Here is a 25261-nt window from a genome sequence, read left to right as displayed (position 1 = left end):
CTAACCTCTTTGTACCTCAGTTTTCAAATTTCTAAAATTTCTCCTAATCTTTAAGGTTGTTATAAGATTGAATTTATTACTAAATGTAAAAGATGCAAAACAGTGTCTTGGTACAAAGCATGCACTCCATGAATGTTAGCTGTTTTTAATTGTTTCCTCTATTTCTTCAGATCAAATTGATCTGTAGGTCTTATAGATTCTTCTTTCAAAATCTCTCCCAAATCTGTCCATTCTCTTCGTTTCAGCTACCATAGTGCAAGTCACCATTATCTTTAACTTAAATAGTTATAGTAGCGTTTTAATTAGTTCTTCTTTTCCTTTTGCCTCCCTAAAATCTGTTTTCTGTATACATTTAAAACATATGGATTAAAAACACCCAAAATGGTTGTTTAAAAATGCAAATTACATCTTATAATTGTCTGCTTAAAACACTAATGGTCTTCCCCACTGCTCATCCTTAGAATACAATGCAAGCTTTTTAGGGGTGACCAGATAAGGAGGTACTGTCCATCTCTACCAATGCAGTGTAGCTTGACTACCTATCTTGTTCCTGTTTCAGAGTCTGCTCTTCCTCATCCTTTTCTTGAATCATTGTAGTCTAGGTTGATTCATGGCTGGTTCTTTTCTGACATATGTGGCTCAACTTTATCTCCTCAGTATGTCCTTCTGATGACACATCTAAAGTATTCCCCTCAAATTTATACTGTCCTCCAGTCTTGTTTTATTTTCTTTAAAATGCTTTCTACCTTGTGAAATTATCTTGTTTGTTTATATGTGCACTCATTCAACTCTGAGGTCTTCCAAAACCTTATTCCTGGTCACCTTTCTTCTCTTCGTCACTGACCTTTATAAAACATGCCTCCCAGAACTGATATCATAGTCCGTACTAAATCATCTTTGTTGAATATAATAGGCTATTATTGCATTTTTTTGAATGAAGCTTCTTTTAAAGCAGACTAGGAATGTATCATCTTTGTTGACAATTTGCAGTTAGTCCATTGTGTTGCAGTTAAGTAAAACTTTTTTCTTAATTCCCTCATGACATGTTTGCAGTGTTTCCTCATTCTGGACTTAAATAATTTTCTATTTTTTTGTGGTTTTTACTCAGTGTATTAATTAGTTTTTTGGGGAAAAGTGCTAGGGAGTGATATTGGCCAAATTATATTGTTATATTATATACATGTACAAATATGTAACAACAGGCCCTATCATTATGTACAGTTAAATATGCCAATAACAAAAGGTGTGGGGGGGAATTATTTTTGCTAGTTTCCAAGCTGCAATTCCTTATTTAACTGTTAGTATTCTGTTCTACACCTAGCAGTTACTACAAGTATAGTCTTACTGGTAGAAACATGAAACAATTATTAGATAAGTGTAATTTTTGTCATAATTTGAATCATTATTGAATTAGTAGCAAGGCAGAATCTATGAGTACACCAATAAAGACCAGAGAGGAGCAGAGAGTGAGTTTCATGGTAGAAAATGTGCTTATCATGTGGGAGGCTCTGGGTTCAATCTCTAGCGCACACACAAAAAAAGCCAAAACAAAACAAAAAGCACACAAATAAAGTGGCTTTAGAATAGATTGGAAATGAAAGTGAATTTTATTCTTTTATTTTTCAAAATTTAAAAAAAAATTATATGAAGTTTACCCCCAAAATGAGGAATTTATTAGTTAGGGGGAGGGACTAACAGTTTTTTGATAGGTTGCATGTAAAAACCAGGATGAAACTGATAATTTTTGAACACCTAAGAGTTCATTGTGGCTAAAGTTAGAAAACAGGGTACTGAAAGACACTCTGAGCAGTGAGAGATGTAGTTAGGTCCCAGCGTGTCCAGGGCCTTGCATGAGCAGTTTAGCAGTGAGATCTTAAAAAAAAAAAAAAAAAAAGTCACTTCACCTCCCAGGCTTACTTTATCTCACTTGTTAAGAGAATATATATAATGAAACCTGCCTTGCCATTGGTAGGAAAGGGAAAGCAGTAATACTCCTTAACTTTGGATATATAACAGTCTTAGAAAATACTTACAAATATTTTTAAATATTCTTTTTCTGGTGGAAAATCTGTCATTTGACCAAAATTAGCAGAGTACCATAAAGCATGCCTGTAATTGCAGCTACTTGGGAGGCTGAGGCAGGAGGATTGCAAGTTAGAGACCAAACTAAGTAACTTAGCAAGAGCCTGTGTCAAAAATATATGTCCCTCTATTTTTTTGCAAACTATTATTACTTTGTAAATTAAAATAGTTATAAAAAAAAAAAAAACTGGGGAATGTAGCTCAGTGGTATAGCACTTGCCTACAGTGCAGAAGGCCCTGCATTTAATCTCCAGGACCACAAGGGGAAAAAAGTTGACTAAAAAAATTCCTCAGTGACCACGTGTTGTATTTTATAAATTATGTTTCTCAATTGGCTAAAATTGTAGAAAATGAAAATTTAGTGAGCTAATCAGTCAAATTTTCTTGTTATTTTATTACTCAGTATTTCAGATGGAAAATCCAGAATACTGGTGTCATATATAGATGTGTAACTTATAAATTACACATAACTATTGTGAAATAATAATAGCACATTTAAAAATATTAGAAAATAAAAAGTTGGGTTTACACCACATAAGCTGTGGTGAACATTTTAGACAGTTTCCTTAACTTTTAAAAATTTTCACGTGATAATTTAAACACTGGTTTCCTTTTTAAAAACACAGGTTTTCCTTTTTTAAAATGATAAAAGGATAACATTTTCATGATTTTTTTAAGAATTGTGAGGTAAAAGTTGAATACTCTTCCATACCCTATCTTCTCTTCCAGAAGCAGTTACTCTTGATAGTTGCTTTTATTTTTTGTACTCGTGATGACTTCCAATGAGTCTAACTTAAGGCAGCCTGGAGCCCGAAGATGTAATTAATATACTTAATAGATATGTATTGAATTGAACTTCTTTATTTCTTTGATTGGTGATAGGAATAAAAAGTTAAGAAAAACTGTATTCTGGTTAAAATTTAATCATTTTATGATTAAAATGCTATGTAATTATTCATTGTGTCCTCAGTTTGATTCTAATCCGTCTTACCACAGTTGGTTTCTTTAGCTCTTGAATCTTGGGTACTTATTATCTTTGGCTGACATTGAGTAGATTTACAGTGAAGACTCTTTACTGTTCAATAATTTAACCAATTTTGTCCAGGTTTCTTTTTCACTAAAATGTTTGTTATTTTTAATTTTCATCGCAGATGTTAAATTATGCTGTCATGTGTGCCAAATTGTTTTATAACTTTATAATAGTATAACTTTGTGCATACAAAAAATTAGCAAATAAATTAAATTCTCTAATCGGGGTTTGTGATATTTTTCTTTAATGGAACCTTTTAGAGCCACTAGTCCTTTGCAGGGAGTATTCAGAGTTGATTAAATGAATGCCAGGTTTTAGATTAGGAGCTCAGTGTATCTTTTTTTTTACCTCTTTAATTAACAAAAAGGAACAAATATTTATTAAAAATTAGTTATAAACATAGGCCTAACTGACATATGTAGACATATAGCTAGCTAGGCTATTTGCTAAAATAGAGACATACACTTTTTTGTGCGTGGTGCTGGTGATTGAACCCAGAGCCTTATGCTTGCAAGGCAAGCACTCTACCAACTGAGCTATATCCCCAGCCTGAGATATATACTTTTTAGTTCAATTCAAGAAATATAATTTCAGTATCTGTAGTTTTTCCAGGTACAACACTAAGCAATGGGATTAAAAAGAGTTCTTTCCTTTGAGTTTGAAGTCAGCTTTTATCCGTTTTGGTTATTAGATAAAATTGACTATTGAGAAGGACATCAGCTAGGGAATTTGGAAAAGGGAAAGGAAAATAGTTGGAGTGTGTTAGTGAACTTTATTAAAGTCTGAAGTTATGAATAGGAATCAGGCGAAGAATGAATATAATATAGAGAAGTCCATTGATTTCCAGGGCCCCAGACTGTTGTAGGGCATGTGATTGGATACAATTATGAACATAATAGATGTTGAGCATATTCTGCCAGGAGAGGTTCTTAATTTTTTTTTTATTAAATCATTATAGTTATACATAGTAGCTGGGTTCATTTTGACAAAATCATACATACGTGGAATTTTATTTCAGTCCCCGTTTCCCTCTCTTTCTTTCCCAGCTTCCTCTGCCTGTTCTCCCTTCCTCTACTCTACCTGAACTTCCTTGATTTATTTTTGTTTGGTATTTTCTACATAAAGGTATATCCCTGTGGTATATTTATAGAAGCATATAATGTGATTCTGTTATTAATCCCGTATTTCTTCCCCTTCCCCCTTCCTCCTCCCTCTTTCTTGATCTCCTTATTCTTCTCCACTGATCAAACCTGTATGTTTATGATATCCAATCCCCTGCCCCCTCCCACCTGCCATCATCTTTCTCTTATTTTGTTCTAACTGCCGCACATGAGAGGGAACATTCAAACCTTGATTTTCTGAGTCTGGCTTATTTCACTTGGCATGACGTTCTCCATCTCCATTTATTGGCAAATGCCATAATTTCATTATTCTTTGTGACTGAGTAAAAACTCCATTGTGTTTATATGACACATCTGGACTGATCACATAATCTGGTTGTTGCGAATTGTGCTTCTATGAACATTGAAGTGGCTGTATCACTATAGTATGCTAATTTTGGTTCTTTTGCATACATATCAAGGAGTGGAACAGTTGGGTCATGTGATGGTTCCATACCTAGTTTTTTGAGGAATCTCCATACTGTTTTCTAGAGTGGTTGTACTAATTTGTAGTCCCACCAAAAATGTACAAGTGCACTTTTCCCCCACATCATGCCAGCATTTATTATTATTTGTGTTCTTGATAATTGTCATTCTGACTGGAGGTGAAATATTAGTGTAGTTTTGATTTGCATATCTCTAATTGCTAGAGATGTTGAAGTTTTTTCATATATTTGTTGGCTGTTTGTGTTTCTTTTTTGGGGAAATATCTGTTTAGTTCTCTTGCCTTTTTATTGATTGGGTTGTCTGGTTTTTGGTGGTAAGTTTTTTTAGTTCTTCATGTATTCTGATTATCAATTCCCTGTCAAAGGAGCAGCTGGCAAAGTTTTCTCCCATTCTATAGACTATTTCTTCATGCCTGGAGAGGTTTTTTCAATTGACTGCCTGATTTATTAAACTTGTCTAGAGCCTAGTGTGGTGGCATTTGCTTGTAATCCTAGCAATTTGGGAGGCTAAGGAAGGAGGATCAGAAGTTTAATGTCAGCCTCAGCAAATTAGCAAGACCCTGTTTCCAAAGAAAAAATAAGGGCTAGAGATGTATTCGGTAGTAGAGCGCACTTAGGTTCAATCCCCAGTACTGGAGGAACAATAATCAGGCACCAAAAATGAGTTTAATATGTCAGTCAAGCCAACTTGTATGTAGTTGGTTAAGACCTGGCTTATTATATTCAATCCCAAAATAATAGATTTTGAAAAGAAGTTTGTTTCATATGCTATGAATTTTAAATGTTTGTTATGTGATAAATAAAATGCTGTCTCATCCCACTCTATTGATGGAAAGAATGATTTACTGCACTTCTTTTCCCCCCACATTTGATATGGTATAAGTGACAAGTAGAGACTACAAGTATTTGAGATGTAAATTTGGTATTTTGATATATGCTGCTTTACCACATTCTTATTGGGCATCACTAATGTTTGTATTACATTCCCTTTTATATATTTGATATAAAATACGTACTTGTTAATCGTCTCATTTCCCTGTTAACACTCTACTCTTTTACCACTTAACATTTTAATGTTTGTTTGATTGTTTTTTTCTCCTCTCTTTTACCAGTTTCTCAAACAATTAGGTCTACATCCTAACTGGCAATTTGTTGATGTATACGGAATGGATCCTGAACTCCTTAGCATGGTACCAAGACCAGTCTGTGCAGTGTTACTTCTCTTTCCTATTACAGAAAAGGTATTTGTTAAATAACATACTGAGTTTATGATACATCATATAAAGATATAAAGGGTTTTTTTAGGGTTCGGGATTGTAAGTTGTAGAGGAGCTTGCCTAGCCTGTGTGAGGCACTGGGTTCGATCCTCAGCACCACATAAAAATAAGTGAATAAAATAAAGGCATCGTGTCCATCTACAACTAAAAATATTTTTAAAAACTAAATAAAAGGGTTTTTTTTAATTGATGAAAGTCTTTAACAAGTGTGGCCCTTCTTGCATAGAGTCAGTCTATCTAGACAGTGAAGAAATCTTTTTTTTTTTTTTTTTCAGTGCTTGAAATCAAACCTAGGGCCTCAGGAATGTTAGGAAAGCACTATACCACCAAGCTAAATCCCTTTTTTAAATTTTTTATTTTGAGATTGCACTCAAGTGCCCAGGTTGGCTTCAAACTTGTGATTCTTCTGTCTCAGCCTCTCAAGTACTGGGATTACAGGTATATGCCTCTGTGCCCAGCTCAACTGTGTTTTGATGTGATATTTAATCATATTTTGATATATGTACTTTAGAAATTGTAAGTATTTGAAATCTGTGTTAAACAGTAGATGAATAGAGTATCTTCAAGTTTTTGATATATAAAGTACATAATTTTTTCAACATATGTTAAAGAAGAAACCTTTGTTTCTTTTAAAGGTGGTAGGGGAAACTGATGACATGTTCTACTTTATTTTAAAAGTAAACTTTATTTGGGAGGGCATTGATAAGGTTAAATGCAGCTTAATTGGCAGACAGATTTAAGATGTGTTGGGGATTATAAACAGATATTCTTAGATATTTGTATTGAAATTCAAGTCTCTATATTTCAATCTTCCTAGAATAATGTCATGTCTCTGTGTGCAGGTATTTATATAAGTGAAGTTAAAACTTTAAAGTGCATCTTAAAATAGTTTTTGAGTCTGTATCCTTCTGATATTTATTTTTAAACTTAGAAAAAATAGGATCAACTTTGTAGTTGTAAAAAAAAAATGAAGATATAAATATTTGGGAAAATGTAGGGGAAACGAGATGTTAATGATTTGGCATGTGTATGTTTAAAGAGTCTTGTTCTCAGAAGCAAATGGAGCCAAATCTCACAGAAATTAAGAACTAAACTTTATTCGATCCTAGAATTCCTGAATCATTTTCTTTGTGCCATAACTAATTAGCCTCAGTTTGAGATAAACATTGAATAAAATTTTTCTGCATAAACATTTTACAAAACAAATTATTTAATAAAAGAAATGCTATTTGTTCATATTTGTTATTTGTAATACTCATAGAAATTTAGAGTTAAGAATTTCTTAATAATTATCTAGTATTAGACCAAACTCTGACTTTTTGCTTTTAGTCCAATGTGATTTTTCTCCTTTTTTGATTATTAAAATAAGTCAATAGATAACTATCCCAGGAGCCCAATTGTAAAGAATAATAAAAAGTTGGAAAAAAAAAATCAGATGCTTAAATTAGTCTTCCTTAGTTGATACGAAATGAGCTCAAAATGAGTTTATTGTCTAATTAGAAATTTCTCATACCAGTGATTTTTATTACCTACTCTTTTGGTAAAAAATAAGCAAAATTTATAGCTGGGCAGAGTGCTTGCCTAGCATATTTAAGGCACTGAGTTCAATCTTTAGTACTGCATAAAATAAATAAATAAAACAATTATTTAAAAAAATAAGAGTTGATCTTCTTTGGTTGAATCATCATTTAAAAAGTATATTATCCTTATCAATGGGAGTTCTTACTTTAGTGGGTTATCAAAACTGAAAAATAGTCCCTTATTCTAAAGTATATAAGAAGGAAGTCATTTATATAAATAAGTATATGAGTGTACTTTATTTACATATATATATATTTATACTGACATAGAGAATATATGTTGCATTTGCTGCTGCTTTTTGATGCCTCTTTTTTTTTTTAATAGGAATTGAAACCAAGAGTGCTTTGCCATTGAGCTATAACCCCAGTCGTCCTTTTTGGTTTTTTATTTTGAGACAGCATCTTGCTAAATTGCTAAGTCTCACTAAATTGGTAAAGCTGGCCTTGAACTTGTAATCCTCCTACCTCAATCTCTGGAGGTGCTGGAATTACAGACCTGAGCCTCTGTGCCTATCTTTGATGCCTCTTAAAATTTTGTAGATCTCTGTTTCAACTAATAAGCAACATATCACAAGGTTATTTAGAGGCTAACTAGTGCATGTTTAAGGAGATACAAAGCATTTCAATTTTCTAAGTTGTAGTTAGAAATCAAGTATGGAGTTGCAAATAACTAAAGCATCCTAATAGCAAAGGAATTGTCATGAATATTTCTTACCCTTTAAATAAAGTCAGTGATGGTGTTTGAATATGTTCTTTATAATACTGTTTACCAGTCACTGAATCATAGTTAAAGAAGTCATAAATTTTTCTCTGTGGTACTTATTCTCTTGCTCCTTTTCCCTTTGTATTCTTTTTCCTTTGGTCTGTGATAACTTTTTTCTTTTTTCTGTACTTTTTGTCATTTTTAGGATTTTTTCTAAACATTAAATCTTTAGAAATTATCAAATCTTATTTTGTTTTGTCCACAAAGAGCATTATTAAGCAACAAACTAAACTGTAGAACTGTATAAACATTTTGGTAGTAAGACCTTAATATACTGAACCTTTCCACAGTTTTCGTCAATTCATTTCATATCAGGTAATTAATGTTGACTTATTTTGAAAATGTAGCTTAAGTTTTTTTATTTAAAAGTCCATTTGTGAAATTAATTTTTTTTAAAGCATAGATACAATTGTCATTAGAGCCAGTTTTTAAATTCTTGGTTTTCTGTAGACACCATTTGTGTCCTTTATTGCAGGGATCATCAAAGTTTTTCTGTAAAGGACCAGATAGTAATTATTCTTGGTTTTGTAAGCTTTAGAATCTCAGTTCCACCTCTTCAGCTTTGCCTTGAAAATAGCCATGGAACAGGCAGTAGGCAGATTTAGCTTGTTTTTTATAATTTGCTGACTCCCACCTTATTGAAATCTGAAAATTATAGAAACAATAAACAAACAATAAAGCCATCTTTCTACTCTTTACCTTTCTCTTCTCCTCTTCCATTTTTTACTCTCTTTGTTATTTTTAACCTCTTTTTGCAATCAGGAAAATGAGATTCAGAGACATTAGGTAATTTGCTGAAATCACACAGCAAATAATGGCTGAGCCAGGTTATGGGCCCAGGTACCATAAGCTGTAGTGCCCACACTTTTGATATTTGTTATGTCAGATTGCTTTGATAACCTGTTATTGTAGCTCTCTGGGAATGTAAGTTATGAATAGTGTATGATTATTAATATAGTTTGATTTTTCAAAATGGGAATATGGTTTTGCTGGTGATGAACAATAAAAAATGTAAAAATTAGAAGGTGAAGTCTTTCTGAAATATCTTGGCCCAAGGATAACCTCTTAAGTTTTACAGACCTTTCAGGCTTTTTAATGCACATATAAAGTAAATATTTTAAAAACATTAATGGAAATCATATTAATATATTGACTGGTAACATTATAATCATGGATAGATTTCTGATCAAAATATGTAAATCTATACTTTATTCATCGTAAAATGCTTTATAGTATTCTCTTAAGATGTTTAATAATATATTAACCAAATCTCCTCTAATGAATATTTAGAATTTTTCTACTTTATGTTCTTAAAATACTATATATAATTGTACAGAAATATCCTAAAGTTATACACAAATATATATTTTTATTTTGTGGATCTAGGGATCCAACCTAGGACTTTGCACATGCTAGGCAGGCATCTTACCATTGAGCTACATCCCCAGCCCTAATTGTACATTTGAAAGATTATGTCTTAAATCAAACTTATAAAAAGGAAATTGCTTGTTGGAGGGTGTGGATGCTTAATCCTCAAGCATGGTTGTACAAATGTCTTCTAATATTGGTGTATGAGAATGCCTTTTTCCCCATATTCTTCCATTACTGGGTGGTATTATCTGTGTATTATTACTCAATCTTTTGTCAGGCTGGTAGATGATAAATTAATTCTTTTACTGTAAAGCTTTTCTTTTCTTTATTTTATTTTATTTTACTTTATTCTTTTGGTACCAGAGATTGAACCCAAGGTGCTTTACCACTGAGTCACATCCCCAGCCCTTTTTAAATTTTTGATTTAGAGACAGGATCTTGCTAAGTTGCTTAGGTCCTTGTTATGTTGCTGAGGCTGGCTTTGAACTTGCAGTCCTGCCTCAGCCTCCTAAGTAGCTAGGATTACAGGTGTGCAACCACTGTATTAGCCCCTTTCTCTTTTAAAATAAATTTCATCATTTGTATTTTTTCTTTATAGAGTCCTTCTTAATGTGTTGTTTCTCACGTGAACATTATTGACCTTTTTTGAAATAGTATGAAGTATTCAGAACAGAAGAGGAGGAAAAAATAAAATCTCAGGGACAGGATGTTACATCATCAGTATATTTTATGAAGCAAACAATCAGCAATGCCTGTGGAACAATTGGACTGATCCATGCTATTGCGAACAATAAAGACAAGATGCACTTTGGTAAATACTCTCTCATTACTGCTGTTTTTCTCCTTTAAGATATGTTAATTTCACTGAGCAGTAGAGGGTGCTCTAATTCTGTTTTTTAAAACTGTAGAATAAAGCATTTTCCTTCTTTCTTTTGTAATGGGAATTTATAATAGTGTTAGAAGAAATATCAATCCTTTCCATTCCTTTATTTTATTGATTGAGGCTTAGCAAATGAACTTATGACTTAAACCCTATCATTTATCCCAAGATTCTTATATTCCTAACTTATCAGGGAAAGAATTTTACCTGAATAATAGCAAATTTCTATTATCTTTATTTACCAGTCTCTTTGTAATGTTAGACATTTTCAATTTTACCTTTTTTGATATTCTCAGAATCTGGATCAACCTTGAAAAAATTCCTGGAAGAGTCAGTATCCATGAGCCCTGAAGAACGAGCCAGATACCTCGAGAACTATGACGTCAGTACCTTCTTTCTGTTTTGATCTCATATATGGGCAGAGTTTTGTGGGATCATAGATTCTGTTGGGGGATTTGTCTTGAAACCAGTTATGAGAAATTATTAATTTTATCATATCAGTTAATAAAGTCTTTTTGTACATTTCAGGTAACTGAAATATTCATAAATGTTGTTAAATTGCCACTTCTGTGTCTAGACTTCAGTAAGCAAATACATGGAGTCTGCAAATTAATAAAACATTTTAAGATTGAATATTCCTTACCTTTTCCTAATTATTATAAATACATGCTTGGCGATATCCTATGTGTCTTTCACTGAGAATTTGGAACAAGACTGAACATGAAAGGAAAAAACAAGGTCCATTTTTTTTTTTTTTTATAATAGCCAGGCCATATAATCTAGTTTAAACAATTGTATCATTTTATAGAAAGCACCCTTGGAGTCAGTCCCCAGTAACAAAAATAAAAATATAAAAATAAATGAATAACATGAAAGTTACCAGTAATCCCATCAATGAAAGATAGCTACCATTGTTATTTTATATAGGGACCATATATGTATATATACAATATTTTTTTAAAAACTTGATCACACTGTAATACTGTTCTGTAACTTCCATTTTTAACTTATCACAAATGTACTACATATCAGTAAATATATATTTGGCATTATCATTTAATGGCTGCATAGTTTTCCATTATATAGCATTTTTTTAACCAGTTAAAAAAGCTGGTACTGACATCATAGTTCTCGAGTTCCTTTTCACTATCTAAAAAAATACTATAAGGTACATCATTATAGCTAAATCTTTGCAGATATCCTTAATTATATATAATAATGTACACTTATATGTAAATATATAAATACCTGGAAGAGAAATTGCTGGATCAACCAGTTTGCATATTTTTAAGGCTTTGATACTTGTTGCCAAATTGCCATTCATAGAGATTGTACTTTCGCTTACAGTTTACTATTGTACCCATTTCTCTGCATCTTTGTTAATTGTAGGTATTATAAGAGCATTTTTTTTTAAGGTCAGGGAACCGAATTCTCTGGCTTCTGATAAATGCATGCTTTTTGCTTCACATTTCTAAATGGCCGACTGAAAATGCATGTTTAAGCATGTACAGCCAGAGCTGCACAGGAGCATGGACCTTGGTGAAACAGATTATCTTCAGTTTCCATCTATGAGATGCTCACTTTATTCTCATCTTAAGTGAATAAAGTGTTAAGTATTCCAACAAATAACTTCAATGACTCCTGCTTATGCTGAGGAAATTATAGAGAATCATACATTTCATTTCCTAAGTCTTCAGAGATCTGTGGGTAAAAAGTACAGTAGTTCATTTGATTCCTCAGTTATCATTCTGAAATATCTAGTACTAAATTTAGGAAATTTACTACCTAAATTTCCTCCAATTTGTTGTTTCTTTATAAGACTTTAGATGTTAAAATTTAGCTTTGTTGTTTTTTTACAAGACTTTCAGTGTTAACCTTTGGCTTGTTGTTTTCATTTAAAAAATTGGATACAGTCATTTGTTTCTATAAATACCTTATATTCTTATTACAGGCTATTCGAGTTACTCATGAGACCAGTGCCCATGAAGGTCAGACTGAGGTATTTCACATTTTTAAAAAAATTTTCTTGCTGTGTGTAAATTTAATCTCAGTGTTATTGTACAACATGTAGTTTTTAAAAGTTACTTGATTTTTTTTTCCTTTGAGAAAATTTGCTTATGCAAAAACAGTCATATAGTAGCTACACAAGAAATGTTTTGACAAGCTGTTAACATGATACTTCGATATCTGTCTTCTCAGTTCATCTAAACATTTAGACAGAATATAGACTGTGCTGTTTGCTTTGGCTGACAGATGATCTGCTTCTTATCAGATTCCTTTGACATCTAAATATTTTGAAAAAAATACCTGCGCAGTTAGACAGGCTGTATGATATTCAACAGTCTCTGTCATGTTTGCTCCTATTGGACCCATATCCTTCCTTTTCTTTGTTCACTGAATCTGTTCTGGGGCACTGAGATGGTATTCACCATCTATACACTGTTAGCTAACTCTGCTGAGTTACTTTTTCCTTCCTTTTTCTTCTTTATTTCCTTTCCTTCAGCTCGTACTCTACCACTCTTGAGGGAAGTTAGAAAATATTTTAGTCAAAATGAATAGAATTTAATTAAAGCCCCTTGGTGTGTTTGTAGCATACTTAAGTTTTAACACCAGAGAATTTTAGATTTTTTCTTCTTTCTTATTCCATGTGTGACTTGAGACCATACTTTTTTGTGTCTACAGGATGGCACTGCCTTTATGCTTTAAAAATACTTGAAAAATCACCTAATTTAAGAATATTGATTTTAAACATACTGTTTTCAAAACAAAATTTTTAAGAAGATAGTTTGATAATATGATCTAACTACAATTATTCTTAGATCAACCTGGGTAACTCTTCATGCTAAAACTGCTTAGAAAATGAACCATTAATTCTCCCTACGGTTACAGTGTACCTTCTTGGTTGCTCTTAGCTGCTTTCATAGGTGTGGATTATTGTTTTTAACTAATCTTATAAATGCACACACACATAAGTAGCAGGTTGAAAATTAATGAAATGATTTTTTAAAATATTTTATTAGTTGTCAATAGACCTTTATTTTATTTATTTATATATGGTGCTGAGGATTGAACCCAGGGCTTCACACATGCCAGACAAGCACCCTACCACTGGGCCATAACCCCAGCCCAGAATGCTTTGTGTTTTGTATTGCTTTTTATAATACTATGCATGTTTGGGTTGCAAATTTAGTGTTAAAATTAGCAAGGAAGAGGATCAATATGAGAGTATTGTAAGATATGAAAACAACTACTTGTAATAAATTAAATGCTTTAATACATGCTTACCTCAAAAATATTTATATTTGTAATACCTTCTTCTGCCTTTTTAGAGCTTCGTCTATATTATGGGTTTACCTTTTTTTGCATGATGGTCACATTTCTTTCTAGACAAACTTTTTCATTCTTTACCATCTTGAATTATCTGTTAGACATCATCTGAATGACCCACTAATATTTTAGAATGCACTTGTTCTTATTTGAGCATGAACTTTTTCATCCCATTATTTTTCCTGTTAAAGTAGTTCCACCACATCTTTTTCCCACTATAACAAATCAAATATAGATGTGCTTAACTTCTTATTTGGAGGGTCAGTTCCTTATGCATATTCTTGGTCTTTATTCTAATTCTCATTTTTTCAAGTACAGTTCTACTGTATTATCTTTACTAAAATATAACCTGAATCAATATTTTAATGCATATTATTGCCCTAAAATGTATTAGGTTAAAAAAAAGTGTTTGAAAATGATTCCTCCAACTTACACCAATTTCCACCTCCTTAGCCTAGCTTCATTCAGGATTCCCCTACTCCTAGTCATTTTGGCTTTTTAACAGTTTATCTCTGTAAATATTTCTCTGTGGCAAATTACTACTGTTACTTCTATTCCTTAATGCTGGCATTTTTCCTCATTCTGAAAATATTCTTTCCCTCAATCTCTGTCTCTCCATCTTTTACTTGTCTTTCTAAAATAGACTTAAATATGACCTACTGCATGAAGCATTCCCTCCTTATCAGACCCAAGTGTATTCTATCCTTTCTATGAGTTCCTATGTGACTTTTCCAATTCTTTTCATTTTAGCTATTTATTTTCATATTCTTTTCATTTATTTCAGATTTATATATTAAGCCATGCATGGTGGCATATGCCTTTAATCTAAATAGCACAGGAGGCTGAGGCAGGACGATCACAATTCGAGGCCAGCCCCAGCAACTGGGTGAGACCCTGTTTCAAAATAAGAAATATAAAGGACTTGGGGATATAGGTCAGTTTTAGAGCATCCCTGACTTTAATCCCCTGTATCTATATCTATCTATCTATCTATCTATCTATCTATCTATAATTTTTCCCTCCATATTTTAAGAGTTAATTGTATCTTAAAATTGATGTCATAGTTTACTTGGTGTTATTAACATCTCAGTGGTACATAAAGTGATGCCTCTTAAAATGGATAATACCTTAGTTTGATGAAATGTCATTTCGTATCTCTCCTACTCTGACTCTTAGTCCTAGGATTAGTGTCTGATTCATTTGCACATGCTCCAAATTATCCAACACCATTCCTTGCACATAGGTATTAGTATGTATTTAATTACCAGGATTAGATCAGAACTATGTTTGGTGGTATAAGAACCACTCAAAAAGGGCAAATCTTGGTTTTCTGTAGTCCCCTGAGTAAGTAGCATGCCTATTAGCCATTATTTTCCATTCAGTAGGGCACAGTTAACATTTTATTAATAGTTCATTTATTTGTTGTGTGAGACTGTTTTGTACATTCCACAGTAGACTATAGTGGCCTCCAGGAACTGTGTTAGTGACTTCAAGTCACTGGAAAAAAACTCACACCATATATTTTCAAGTCCATTTATCCATCACCTCAAGCCTCCATACCAGGAGGTATTGTTTGTGGGCTTGAGAGTCTCTGATTATTACCTCCATTGCTCTACATTCCAGCATACTGGTTTTTGTCAGTTCCTACAAAACAACTAGGTTGAGCTTTGATTATGGCTCAGTGGAAGAGCTTTTGTGTAGCACATGTGAGGCACTGGGTTCTATCCTCAGCACCACATAAAAATAAATAAATAAAGGTATTGTGTCTATCTACAACTAAAAAACCACTTAGGTTTTTCCAACTGTATTGGTTTGCTTGGACTCCCTTAACAAAATAACACTAGGTGACCTAAACAACAGAAATTTGTTTTCCTCCATAATTCTAGGTCCTAAAAGTCCAAGGTCAAGATGCTAGCAAGATTGGCTTCTAAATGAGGTGTATTTTCCTGGCTTGTGAGCAGGTGCCTTCTCAATGCATCCTCATGGCCTTTTCCCTTTGTGTATGGGGGTCAGAGAAAGAGACAGATAGACATATAGACAGGGGCTCTGGAGTCTTCATCTGCTTATAAGAACTCTAGTCCTATTGGATTAGAGTCCCATCCATCTGACTTAACCCAAATACAGTCACATTGGTGATTAGGGTATCAACACATGAATTTTGGGGAGACACAATTCAGCCTATTTTACTATCTTTATGCTTTTTCACAACTCAATAGCCTACTGGGTATATTTCTCCTCTTTATAGAATTGGTGCCTTCTCATCTTTCAGGTCTCATAAGTCATTTTTCAAGGAAGTCACTTTTCATCATCACTGTTAATAGATCTGCTTCTCTTATTTTCTATAATAAGATCCCGTTTATTTTCTTCCTGGCCCTTTATAATAATCTATATAATAAACGTTTTCTTCCTTTTGTTTATTCTGCTCACTTACTAGAATAAAATTCCATGAGGATGTGGACTTTGTCTATCATGTTTACTTTCTGCCTCCAGGACAATAATGAATGTATATAGGTTTCAATAGGAAATTTCATGGCAGGAGCACGAGATATAAGTTTTTATACTAACTTCACCACTTATTAGTTTAGGCAAGATAGTTTCTTCAGTGTGAAATAGAGACCTATCCCCTACCTTATGAAATTACTGTGAAGATTAGTGAGTTAATCATATAAATTGTTTAGAACAGTGCCTAGGATTTAATGGATGTTCAATAAATATCAGATGCTAATTTTATTTTACTAGGTATTGAGAAAAATAAATTTGAATGACAGGCAAGAATGAAGGCAGACAAGAAGAGCTTGGATTTTATAGGCAACATAAAGCCACCAGAGATGATAGGTTTAGTTTTCAGAATATTAAGTTTAAGGTTAGTTTATAGAATCATCTGTGTAAGAGTCTAAAACTCAGGAGACATATCTGTAGTCTTTTGTGTTTGTGTTTGAGTAGTAGTTAGATCCTTGAGAACACTATAGGAGAATAATAGTGGTAAAGCAACAGTATATTCCTGGGTCTTACAGGCCTACAGGAGTGGATAATATGAGAGGAGCCAATGATAATATAGTGTAATAGTAAAAGTATAACTAGTCCTTGCTGACATCATTGGTACTTTGTCAGAACGTTTACATGGAAGAAGGCAGGAGCCTCATTGCATGCTGAGTTTTGTAGACGAAATGAGAAATCAGTAAGTTGAGCAACCAAAATATAATAACCTTTTCAGAAAATCAGTCATGATATGCTGCCATAGAGTAACTACCAAGTTTTTCCCAGTCACACCATCCCACCATGATTTTCTGGCAGACATTAGTAATCCAGAAATTTGGACAGAAGTCCCACCTCACTTATCTTTTATTTAAAGGTATTGCTTTTATCTTTCAGTAAGCTTGGGAAGATTAAAAAAAAAAAAAAAAAAAAAAGGATATGAGGAAATTCAATTTATCAGTGGAAGAGAAACTTTTTTTCCTTACTTGCCACAACCACCATTTTGGACCCTATTCTAGATAGTGAGAATAAAGAGTATTATTGGATTTGCTTCTCTTTAATAATGCTAGGGAGATGGTTGAGGTTATGTGCCATTTAATTGCTATAACAGCTTTATGAGGTATAGGTATTTCTATTATCCTCCTTTTACAGATGAAGCAGTTGAGGCACAGAAAAGTTTAATGACTAGCTCAAGGCTACATGCATGCTGAATATAGAAACAGAATTTGAGTTCAGGCACTCTTACTGTAGACTCCAGTTTCTGTCCCTCTTAGTTCCTAATTCCTACCTTCAAACAAACTTGATAAAAGTTTAACAAGCTGATTCTGTAGTGCTTTATAGTAGCTTTAGGTGATCTTTATATGCCATCTTGGGACAGGAAACAGATTGGTGAGAAATAGTAAATTGATAGCTTTTTAGTTGCTCTCAAATTTCATCTCTTTAGTGGTTTCATGATTTGAATTACAACTGCTTTATTAGAAAATTGATAATATATAAGCTTTCCATCAATTATGATGTCAATCTGCATGTATGTTTTGGTACTCTGTGGCCCTGCACTCTATACAATTGAATGTCTTAATGGAAAGATAATTACTGATTTTAAAATTACTGTAATTGTGTATATGCATACTCAGTTAAGCAATTTACAAGTGAAAATATATAATCATTCCAACTAAGTCCTTTCAGAGTGACTGTAGAGTAATAGGTTGACAGGAGGTTCCAAGTTTACATGATTTTGGCTTCTCAATTATCTAACAGATTAAAAGATCTTTTGTATTCAGAGAAGATTCTGATAATAGAAGGGGTTTTAAGCTGGGTGTGATGGTGTATACCTGTAATCCTAGGGGTTTAGGACCCTGATGCAGGAGGATCACAGGTTTGAAGTCAGCAACTTAGCAAGGCTGTAAGCAAGTGAGACCCTGTCTCAAACTGAAATATAAAAAGAACTGGGGATGTGGCTCAGTGGTTAAGTGCCCTGAGTTCAATCCCTGGTACCAAAATAAATGCCCAGAAAATGAAGTATTTTTTAAGTTGTGAATAAATGTCCATGATTCAATAATGGAAAAAAGTCTGCAAATCAAGTAAGACAGGAAAGAAAAATCCCAAAGCATATTTTATTTGCCTTCAGATTCACTTTCACTTCATTGTTGCTTATCTAAAAAGTAATCATTCTAAGTGCTGGGCTTGGTGGTACCTGCCCATAATCTCGTGTCTTGGGAGGCTGAAGCAAGAGAATTGTGAGTTCAAAGCCAGCCTCTCAAAATAAAAAATAAAAAGGGCTGGGGATGTATCTCAGTGTAGCACCCCTGGATTCAATCCATGGTTCCAGACAAATAATAAGAAAAAATTTAAAAGTAATTATTATGAAGTTTGTGATTTATTCTGTTAATCTAGCCAGCCCAGAGATGAGTAGAAATCTGATGATTTATTATCTAACTTTTTACAAAAAGAGTAAGATTTTTGTCTGTGTAGAACCCTCCATTTAAATTTATAGTAATAATTATTATTTTAAAAAGTCAACAGAAAGAACTATTCTTTATTTTTTTAGATGAACATGCCAGTATTAGGTAGTATATAAAAATAATTTTAGCATTTAATTGTAGTATTCAATTCCAGTCTTTTTACAGAATATTTTAAACACTTGAAAGCAAGTAATTTTTCTTAACATTTTATCATGATCCTATCTTGTTTCTTTAAAATCTTTTCATAAACAATTTTTGTGACTGTATACTTTCATGTGAGTAAATCATAATTTGCTTTTATTTCCTTTTTATATTATTTTTAGACTACATTTTGATTCATTGTACACAAATGGGATACAACTTTTCATTTCTGTGGTTGTGTATGATGTAGATTCATACCATTCATGTAATCATACATGTACATAGGGTAATGATGTCTGCCTCATTGCACCATCTTTCATACCCCATCCCCCTCCCCCTTCTCATTTCCCTCTACGTAATCCAAAGTTCCTTCATTCTTCTTTTACCCCACCCCCCATTATGTATAATCATCCACTGATCAGAGAAAACATTCAGCCTTTGGTTTTTGGGGATTAGATGATTTCACTTAGCATATTCTCCAGCTCCATCCATTTACCTGCAAATGCCATAATTTTATTCTTCTTTATGACTGAATAATATTCCATTGTGTATTTCCTTAACTTTTGATGTTTAGGTTATTTACAGTTTTTCAACTTAAAAATATAACTTCTTATATCTTTGTTAATTCAAGTATGCATTCCAGGTTCTTTCTTTAAGATCTTCTAGGTGAAATTGGGTCAAAGAGATAAGCATTTTTAAGTTTTTTGTTACATAATGTGAAATTATCTTTTTAAACTTGATCAGTTAAACAACCTATTTGAGCACCTGCTATGCCAGGCACTGTGCTAGGTGCTGAACATACATAGTTTATGTCTTCAAAGATCTTTATTCCAGTGGAGATGACAGCTACATAAATCGCCATTGCCAGTGTTGAATTCTGTTTTTTAATTTTTGCTTGTTTGGTAGAAAGAAATGTTTGTGTGCTTAATGACACCAAATATCTTCAGTAAAAATTTATGAGATGAATCGAAAACATGAATAAAATTGTATTTAATTTACAGTGGAATATGTGATCTATTTTAGTGTTGCTGACTTATAAAAGAAGGCTTGTTTGGTCACTGGGTAAGCAATGGTTAACTTCTGACTTCAGAGATGTAATCATGTAAACTTAAAGATACCGCATATGCAGTTGTCCCTCAGAATCCTTTTAGGGGTGGGGGCTGGTTCAGGAACCTAGATGGATACTAAATTTCTTTTTTATAATGTTTATTTAACTTTTACTCAGGTTATTCATTTTATACGAGTCCTTCGTGTAAAATGGCTTAGCATTTGCATAAAACACATGATGAAAAAAATAAGTCTATATATGTTCAGTATAGATGTAATTTTTTTGAAGAATATTTTTGATCTTCAGTTGTTTGAATCCACAGATATGGAATCCATGGAAACAGGATAACTCTGTGTGTGTGTGTGTTAATTTCAGAAAAGTCCTGTTAGGGTTTGTTGACTTTGGGTCCATCCAGTGCACTCTGTCAGTAGGGAAAAATGGAGTTTCATCTTTATTGACTGTGTAAATAGTTTGTATGGCTTCAGCTTACTCAGAAGTATAGTTTTAGTTACTTTATTATGTTGGCATTAAAAAAAGAGATAGCAGAAATCGTTCCAATAGGCCAAAAATGATTTGCACACCCATAAATTTAAAGACTCACATAGTTATATCCCTTTTTTTAGGGATTTATTTTCTACTTTCACTTTGAAAGACTCTGGCAATTAGGAAGAGCTTAATTCTTATAAAATACAAAATTTAAGTTCCTGATTTTTGTGGGAGAGTCAAATGGGTACAGTAAATGGAACTCTGATGTTTAAGCTATGTAAGTCTAGTTTTGTAAAGAAGTTTAAAAATAACTTTCTGGCCATTTTTTTTTTTTTTAAGTTTTCCTTTACTGTCTAAACTCTGTTTTCTAACAAGACTTAAGGTAAAAGTTTTGGAAACTTCATTTTGTTTCATTTTTAAAATAAATGCTCTAGAATTCCTGTTCTACCTCCTTACACTTTGACTTACATTTCTCTTCTTCTTTTGTTGTTACTGTTTCTTTGCATCTCATTCCCTCAACAGAAGCCTTGCCCTTCTGTTTTATTCCCTCTTCTTTCCTCTACTTCTCTTTTTTTCCCATTCTCAGTTTTAGAAATGGCGATATGAAACTGTTATTTTAAAAGAAAATTCTTAGACTGAACTTACAAGTTTACTCCATCATATCTGACTAGATGTTATTCTTCTATTTAAAAATGCCTTAAGTGATAGAAATAGAATTAAGATTATGTTTGGGGATGATGAGTTTTTTCTGTTAATTTTGTTTTAAACCAAAACTTTCCATAATAGAGAGTAATGTTAGAATTTGAGATTTTTGCATTTGTAATAAATGAAAACACATTTTGGGGGCGCTCTCAAATTGTAAAGAAAATTATTTCTGGGAAATAATTTGGAAAACTTAACAATAATAAGCTTGAATTTGATGTAACATGTAGAGGTATAGGTCATCATATTAATAGAGCCGTCTAACATGGGGAATTGTAAACTGAAGTGAGAAAATACAGTTGTTAAATAGCAAAAAAGGTCTTTCAAGAATATCAAAATCTGTGGGCATCTTGATTTATTAGGTAAGTGAAATGAAGAGATTTGCTATTATTCAGTTTTTCCATAGAATATTTAGTGGCATTTTGTGTACTTTGATATCCAACTCATGTTTGTGCCAAATGAACATGGAAGAGTTTGCATCTTTTGTATGAATTTGGTTTCACTTTTCTGTTGTAAACATAAATTTTGAATTTACTCTAATTCAGTATATTATACTGAAATTGAATAAAAAGCTACAGAAATCCATTTAGAATTAATTTATAATTTTGATTTTAAATTTTTAAAAAGTTTTATAGATATGTACATATTCTCATGCATGTGCATGTAACTCTCCTTACACATTTGAACATGCATATTTATAGTATTTTTGCAGCATTTGGCAACCCTAGGGACATTGTCAAATGTTTTCCTTTCCATGTTTTATTTTTCAGACTCAGTGATATTTCTGAAGTCTAAAAGGACACCATATTCAGAAAATAAGTATTAAATGTAATTGTCATGATCAAGTGCAAATTTTGTCAACAGTCAATAAAAGTAGTCATTATTTCTAATGATTATGTAAAAAGAAACAAATTCTTCTTAAAAAAATAAAGGAATTGGATTTTATTCTTTCAGTATTTTCGTTTCTACCTTGTGAAGGTAATGCACATTGTTCTTTACTAGAGATCCACAAATATTTCTGATATACTTAACAGATTCTTCTTAATTCTTACTGCTTTTGAAAGTATGCATGGCATCTTGTTAATAATGAATGCGTGTGATAGGCCATGTTCTATATATGCCCAATTCTTATCCTCTCACCCACAAGATAGTTTTTACCCCATGTTACAAGTGAGAAAACTAAACTAAATTTACTAACATGGCCAAGTTCACAGAGTCAGCAAGTACTTCATTTCTTCTAAGGCAACAAAATGTATAGGTAAATCAAAATTGCTAAAACAAAAACTAAGAAAGTGAAGTTTATAAAACTTAAAATGACCCACCTAACAATTTAATACAAGTAGGTAGTGAATTACAAATAGAGTATTACTGAATATGCTGTTCTTTGTTGCCCTTTCTAATTCATTTCTTAATCAATGTAGAAGAATTTTTCCACACACAACACATAAAGTTTTACCTATGAAGCAAGCATTCATTTGGTAGTTATATATATTTTGGAAAAAAGTAATTATTTTTAACTGTCTACCAGCTGATTATCTTTCATGCTCAGGAAATTACATTTCTTTTTCCAAATATTTTTTAGTTGTAGATGAACACATACCTTTATTTATTTTTATGTGGTGCTGAGAATGTAGCACAGTTGATAGAGTACTTGCCTTGAAAGCATAAGGCCTTGGGTTCAATCCCCAGCACGGGGGGAAAAAAAATAAAATGCAAAGGTAATTTAAATTAGGTTAATTGTTTATATTGCATCCCAGTTAATATTATGAAGATTTCAAAGTTGGTGTGTGTATCTCTGATCTTTGTGATTCTAAAAAGAAAATCTCTAAGAATTCAAAGATTCCATACTAAATAAAATATATTGCTTGGAAATCTTTTTCTGGATTGTTATGTAAATAAAGCTTTGTTTGGAGTTGAAAATATATATAATGTACAGTATTATGTCCATATTATGAATTATCTTTAGAAATTATTTAGAGTTGCAGACTATACATATTTATTTCTTTAGCATAAGGAGGTAGAAAAGTATGAGTAGATTAAAAATTTAGTCATACTGTTTCTAATAGTTAATAACTAATAATAAATGATGCATATCTAACATATTCATTTAATAAATGCTTAGTATGCTGGCACTGTGGCTATATGGTAGTGAATAAAGTTTCACAGTCCAAGAGCTATATGTAGTACAGACTGTGTGCATCCCTAAACCAAAAAATCCCAAATCTGAAATGGATTAAGATGCTCAACTGGTGAGATCTATGATGATATTCCCAAATCTGATAAACTCTGAAATCTAAAACCCATCTGAAATGATCTCAAATGTTTTGGATAAAGAGTATTCAACTAGTAGTTATAAAAAACAGGCATAATATAATATAGTAATGTGCCATCCTATTTTTAATGTAGGCAGTTAAACACATGCAGACACAGTCCTTGATATATGAAACTTACTTTGCAGGGTGTACTTTTGGACCTATCATCTGTTTTTATTTCATTCTTTCCTCTGTTATGTAAACTTATACTAGAAAATATGATGAGCAGAAAGAAGGCTAAAATCACACATAAATAATCTGATAAAAGTTTGGGCAAAAATTATATTTTCATCTTTAGAAATGATCACAATTTCTACCTGGAGGATTATTGTGAGAATCTATAGCATCTGTAGTTTAAAATATCTGGTAGGCAATAGTAAGCACTCATTGTGCATTCATTTTTGACTGATAAATATAAAAAGATACTTGTGTGAGTGTTTTTACTGTAGCATCGTTTGTAATTGTAGAAATCTAAAAACAATCGAAAGGTGCAATAATGTCTTTCTGGCCCAATGTCTTTATAGTATACCTGTTTAATATGCTATGAAAAATGGCATAGAGCTATACTTATTAAGATAGATAGCCAGCCTGGCATGGTAGCACATGCCTAATTCCAATGACTTGGGAGGCTGAGGCAGGAGGATCATGAGTTCAACGCCAGCCTCAGCAAAAGCGAGGTGCTAAGCAACTCAATGAGACCCTGACTCTAAATTAAATACAAAATAGAGCAGGGGATGTGGCTCAGTGGTTGAGTGCTCCTGAGTTTAATCCTCAGTATGGGTGGGGTGGGGTGGGGGAGATAGAGGACCAAAATATATGGATAATGAAAAATAGGATAAGCTTTTGTAAACAAATAACCTATTGTGAAAGACCAAGTGTAGGCCATCATGAGACTATAAAAATCCCTGTAAGTAGTCCCAAGGAGAGAGCTCACAACCTTTTTCCACATACGGATACTCATGATTTAGACTGGGGAAAAGGCAGGAAAGAGTCCTAAGGTGTAGGTCTTAGGGAGAGGAGCAGCAGTCACTGTGGGAAAGGTACATAGCCTGGATTCTAATCTCCTGTAGAACAAAGCCTAAGGACCCTGGAACAGAAATAATTTCTGGGGAAGTGATCTGTTTCCTAGGGATCTCTCTATGAGGTATCTTCTACCACTGGAGGGGATCCCTTAGAAAGCTTTGTCCTTGATATCCAGGAATAAAGAAAATATCTGTGACAGAGACTAAACCAGAGAATAAAGGATGCCCTGATATCTCCACCATTAGACTAGAAGCACCTTAGACAAGTATTAAAAGTATGGAGATGAGTCAATAACATGAAGAAAGACCTTTTCTGAGGCATACACTTTGAGAAAAAGCCTAAAACCGTTGATGGAACTAGAGCATTGAAAAAGAATCAGGCAAACCAGATCCCACCATAAGCACAAGGTAATGCTAGATAAATTTTAAACCAGTGCTGTGCTAAGGGTAACCATAACAAGAGTAAAACTCAACTCCTGAAAAGATTGAATTGCCCCCCATACTAAAGTCCTAGCAGAAGATGCAGTGTGCCCATTCCTAGGCCTATGATTTATCAGTGTCAATGCTCAATTCCCCAACCTTTGACCAAAAAAATGACAAGACAACGAAGAAAACAAAACCATGAGCATATTGTCAAGACAAAGGAATCAACAGAAACAAACCTAAATATGATCCAGATGTTGGAACTCTCAGACAG

The 25261-nt window shown here is 32.8% G+C and overlaps 1 protein-coding gene across 4 annotated transcripts in view; it reads left to right on the top strand.

Annotated features, from left to right (window-relative positions):
- UCHL3 (ubiquitin C-terminal hydrolase L3) overlaps positions 1-25261 on the top strand; it is a 53448-nt gene that overhangs the window by 6026 nt on the left and 22161 nt on the right. For 3 of the 4 annotated variants that reach the window (XM_079138939.1, XM_079138941.1, XM_079138940.1), the window contains 4 exons: positions 5831-5959; positions 10364-10520; positions 10886-10971; positions 12541-12588. In XM_079138939.1, the coding sequence (XP_078995065.1) occupies positions 5831-5959; positions 10364-10520; positions 10886-10971; positions 12541-12588 (420 nt within the window). Of the gene's footprint in view, positions 1-5830; positions 5960-10307; positions 10521-10885; positions 10972-12540; positions 12589-25261 lie in introns of those variants that run through there. The other variant, XM_079138942.1, reaches the window with a different exon arrangement.

This window comes from Sciurus vulgaris, assembly GCF_902686455.1.
Source record: "Sciurus vulgaris genome assembly, chromosome: 4".
Classification (NCBI taxonomy): Eukaryota; Metazoa; Chordata; class Mammalia; order Rodentia; family Sciuridae; genus Sciurus; species Sciurus vulgaris.
The sequence above is the reverse complement of the archived record's forward strand: the minus strand, read 5'-3'. Positions and strand labels throughout refer to the sequence as shown.